Genomic DNA, 4,853 nt, shown 5'->3' on the forward strand with positions numbered 1-4,853 from the left:
AAACCCCGTCTCTACTAAAAATACAAAAGTTAGCTGGGTTTGGTGGTGCTCGCCTGTAGTCCCCGATACTCTACTCGGGAGGCTGAGGCAGGAGAATTGCCTGAACCTGGGAGGCGGAGCTTGCAGTGAGCCGAGATCACGCCACTGCACTCCAGCCTGGGCAACAAAGTGAGACTCCATCTCAAAAAACAAAAGAGAGAGACATGCAAAGGGCTTACTCTTTCTTTCTTATCTTACATATCTTATGTTTTCCTCCAGGATCAAGAGCAAGAAATTTGTTGCATAGAGGTGTTCAGGAGAGGGTGTTTTCAAACAGAAAAAACACAACAACGGTGAGCAGCACACAAACCTGCTTTGGCTGCACTTCACTGCTCATGGCCTAAGGCCATGAAGAGGCCAATAAAGGCTGGAGCTCAGGAGCATCAACCCAGATCCAGGGCTTCCTCTCTGGCACCCAACCATGAAGCTCCTTTTTCCTATCTTTGCCAGCCTCATGCTACAGTACCAGGTGAACACAGGTAATGTAGATTCCCAGGTTTAAGATGAGTAGATGTGAGGAACCAAGGATTTGGCTGCCCATGACAATAGAAACCCAAAGAGAGGAGGCTGAAAGATGAGCTGTTCAAAAAGATGGTTAAAGAGCTTACCTACTGTATCAGTCGTGCACTGATACATTCTCATAGGCTCCGACTCCCAGACTGTGTCCGTTGGGAATACCCAGGAAGCTACAGAGAAAGCAGAGTATTTTTTGTCCATTCAGAAACTATCCAAAATATAATGCTGCCTTCCTGTCCTGTATATGTCTATCATGCTAAGACTAAGCCCAGGTCTACCTCCTTTTCTATCTTAAACCGCCTCTTTTTTTTTTAAGTCCTGGGGTACTTGTGCAGGATGTGTGGTTTGTTACATAGGTAAATATGTGTCATGGTTATTTATGACACCTACCAATCCATCGCCCAGGTATTAAGCCCAGGATGCATTAGCTATTTTTCCTGATGTTCTCCCTCCACCCAGCATGCCCCAGTGTGTATTGTTCCCCTTCCTGTAAAACCACCTCTTGAAGCAAAGGTTCCTATCAGTTTGTGCTTTGGTGCAGAAAGGAGGAAGTTCTTCCCTCATGCTCAAAAAAAACCCTTTCAAGATCCAGTACACAGGCCTGTGTTCTCCATCTTGAATCCTTTCAGGTTTTCCAGAGCCTTTATCCCTTCTCTCAGCCTTTGTCTTCCTGAAAACCCCCAAACTACCATAAGGGCATCTAGGAATGCATTATGGCAAAAGGCTAAGCCAGGGGATTGACTATTGTTTTTGGAAAAGAAAGGAGAAGCATTGAGATTTGTTTCAGAATACAAGAATCATCCAGCTATTTGAAAAAAATAGCAATGGGTTTCGGGGCAGGGAAAGTGGAAGAGTCAAAGATGCTTCTAATGTTTTTATCTTGGGACCCTAGGAAAAGGGTAGTACCATAAGCAAGTATGGCTGAGTCGTCCTGGGTAAAGTCACTTAACCACCCTGAACTTCAATTTCATATGAATATAATGGGGTTAATCAACGCAACTGCTTCCAATATAAGAATTTTTCTGTTTTCCATTTGATAAGAAAACAATGTGGAAATGTATGTGAATATACTTTGAAAATTAATAGATGCTACATAAATCTCTTGTAATTTATGGAAAATAATTGAGTTATTAATATGAACAAGGGAGAAAAGCTTTTTAGATTCAGAAAAAGAAAGATGAGACGTTAGGATGGAAAAATCATTCAGCAGATAAAGATAAGATACTAAGCTGAGCAAGGAATTTAGAATTATAGATAACAACACAGAAGTTACCTTGGTGGATATGAAGTTAAGGCTGGGATAATGAATGAGACTTCTGAGGGATAGTGTCCAAAGAGGCTAGAAGAGATAGGAGAACACCATGCTTCAGGAATCACAGATCTAGCAATTGCTGAGAAAAGAGAAGTCATGGGCTACTGGGTTTGGTGAAAAGAAAGGACTCCTGAAAATTCTATTGATTCTCTTTTGCACTTCTTTCTTAAATTAATTTTATGATAGACTTTGCTCTCATTGGTATTTCCCAAGATTATGGAGATGGGATAGTGATGTCCGATAAGTACCTAAGATGCTAAGTTGAAGGTCTAAAATTCTATCCTAAAAGCAAATAATTACTCTATTCTCTATGTGCCTTTTGCTTCTTAAAGTTACTCAAGGAAGGCAGACTAAACAGGAAATTTATTTTGGATTCAAGAGGGGCATAGAGACTCTCTTGGCCTGCCCATTTGCCTTCAACAACATCCCTAAACACTAGTCTTAAAATTGAGTATGAATAGCAGTTTTAACATCATCTCTAGTTATTAGCCTTGGCTCAATGACTTTCTCTTTTTTTATGCAGAATTGATTGGCTTGAGAAGCTGTTTAATGGGTTTTGGGAGATGCAGGGATCATTGCAATGTGGATGAAAAAGAGATACAGAAATGCAAGATGAAAAAATGTTGTGTTGGACCAAAAGTGGTTAAATTGATTGAAAACTACCTGCAATATGGAACACCCAATGTGCTTAATGAAGACGTCCAAGAGATGCTAAAACCTGCCAAGAATTCTAGTGCTGTGATACAAAGAAAACATATTTTGTCTGTTCTCCCCCAAATCAAAAGCACTAGCTTTTTTGCTAATACCAACCTTGTCATCATTCCAAATGCCACCCCTGTGAATTCTGCCACCGTCAGCACCATGACCTCAGGACAGATCACATACACTGCTACTTCTACCAAGAGTAACACCAAAGAAAGCGGAGATTCTGCCACTGCCTCCCCACCACCAGCACCACCTCCACCAAACATATTGCCAACACCATCACTGGAGCTGGAGGAAGCAGAAGAGCAGTAATGGGGATCTTTCCCTTAAAACTTAAAAGTTTCAAGTTCCTCTCTATTTTTGCTATCTATAAAATGACATAGAACTGTTTCCTCTGTCATCAGTCATTCAATAAACACTGTTTGAGCACCTACAGTTTATATAATGTTATCATTCTCACAAGAGCCTCACAGAGGGGGTAGAGCTAGGAAGGGATGGAATTGTTTAAGTTTAGATGCGTAGGAGAAAGTAAGCACCAGGAAGGTGACTACAGCATCGAGTTTGTCACATGCATGGCCTAGATTAAGCCTCTGTAACAAGCATTTATGTCTCTCATATGGTGTGTTTTTCCTGGATCAACAGTAAGGAAAGTATCAAGAGATGTATTTTCTTCTCTCATATATTTGGGAGGAGATGTCCATATGCAAAATAGAATGTGTAGAAATCAGAAAAAGGTTAAATTCATTGTAACATGTGTTTTTGTTTTGTTTTGTTTTGAGACAGAGTCTCTCGGTCACCCAGGCTGGAGTGCAGTGGTGCGATCTCAGCTCACTGCAACCTCCGCCTCATGGGTTCAAGCAATTATCCTGCCTCAGCCTCCTGAGTAGCCGAGATTACAGGTGTGCACCACCATGCCCAGCTAATTTTTGTATTTTTAGTAGAGACGGGGTTTCACCATGTAGGTCAGGCTGGTCTCGAACTCCAGACCTCATGATCCACCTGCCTCAGCCTCCCAAAGTGCTGGGATTACAAGCATGAGCCACCACACCCGGTCAATAATATGTTTTATTGAATGCAATATATCCAAAACATGATTATGTTGACATGTAATCGATGTAAAAATTATTTATGAGAGAGTTTACCTTTTTTGGACTACATCTTTGAAATCTAATATGTGTAATTACACTTAGAGCACATTTCTATTCATACTAGCCATATCTCAAGTGTTCATAGTCACATATCAATAGAGGATTCCATAGAATATTGAACAGCACAAGGCTAGAGAGTTTTAGGGCACAAGTAATTATAGTGACTGTTAGGCAAAGGGGATGCCACTAATCCAGAGGAGATAGGCATATTTCTGAGGGCTGTGGCATATAATTTAAGACTATAGAAATTCAGGTCTGATATGCCTGGACTAGCATCCTGATTCTGGCACTTTTTAGCTGTGTGGTCTTGAACAAATCATTTATCCACACATAAGCATCAGTTTATTTATTCATAAAATGGAGATGTGAACATTATATTATATCCCAGAGATCAGCAATCTCAGATCACACTTTCTTTTATTGCCCAAATTACAATGTCACAGACACCTATTCTAGTTTTTTAACAGCTTTATTGAGGCATAATTGATATACAGAGAATTGAACATATTTAATGTGAACAATAGCATGACTTTGGGCATATGCAAATGCCTGTGATACTATCACCACAATCAAGGGGATAGACATATACATCACCTCCCAAAGTATACTTGTGTCCTTTTGGTATTGTTTTTGGGAAGAGGGGGTGTTGCTTGTTTGTTTGTTCAGTAAACTTTTAACATGAGAATCTTTCTTAACAAACTTTGAAGTGCACAATACCATATTGTTAATTACAGGCACTGTGTTGTACAGCAGATCTTTAAAACGTACTCATCTAGTATAACTGAAACTTAATATCCATTAAACAACTCCCTATTTCCCCCACCCCACATCCAAATCCCTAGCAACCATTACTGAATTCTCTGCTTCTACACGTTCAGCTTTTTTAGATACCACATATAAATGAGGTTATGCAGTGTTTGTCTTCCTTTGCATGACTTCTTTCATTTAGCATAATGTCCTCCAAGTTCATCCATGTTTTTGCAAATGTAGTATTTTCTTCTTTTTTAAAACTAATGATTCTGTTGTGTGTGTTTGTGTGTGTATGTGTGTGTGTGTGTATTCATCTGTTAATGGATACTTGGGTCGTTTCCATATTTTGACTATTGTGAATAATGCTGCAATAAACATGGAAG

At 39.9% G+C, this 4,853-nt stretch overlaps 1 protein-coding gene across 1 annotated transcript; it reads left to right on the forward strand.

The window, feature by feature from the left end:
• The first annotated feature begins 435 nt into the window (after positions 1-435).
• Positions 436-3,003, forward strand: DEFB129 (defensin beta 129). Its single transcript, XM_025400351.1, has 2 exons — positions 436-518; positions 2,391-3,003. The coding sequence occupies exons 1-2, from the start codon at positions 461-463 to the stop codon at positions 2,882-2,884; spliced, it is 552 nt and encodes a 183-aa protein (XP_025256136.1). The 5' UTR covers positions 436-460; the 3' UTR covers positions 2,885-3,003.
• The last annotated feature ends 1,850 nt before the right edge of the window (positions 3,004-4,853 follow it).

Source organism: Theropithecus gelada, chromosome 10 (assembly GCF_003255815.1).
Source record: "Theropithecus gelada isolate Dixy chromosome 10, Tgel_1.0, whole genome shotgun sequence".
Classification (NCBI taxonomy): Eukaryota; Metazoa; Chordata; class Mammalia; order Primates; family Cercopithecidae; genus Theropithecus; species Theropithecus gelada.

What these genes read in the sequence shown, in the direction of transcription:
- DEFB129 (XM_025400351.1), top strand. Translation starts at nt 461, where the DNA reads ATGAAGCTCCTTTTTCCTATCTTTGCCAGCCTCATGCTACAGTACCAG. An exon ending in ACAGTACCAGGTGAACACAG is followed by an intron (nt 519 to 2,390) that starts GTAATGTAGATT and finishes TTTTTTATGCAG; the next exon opens with AATTGATTGGCTTGAGAAGC.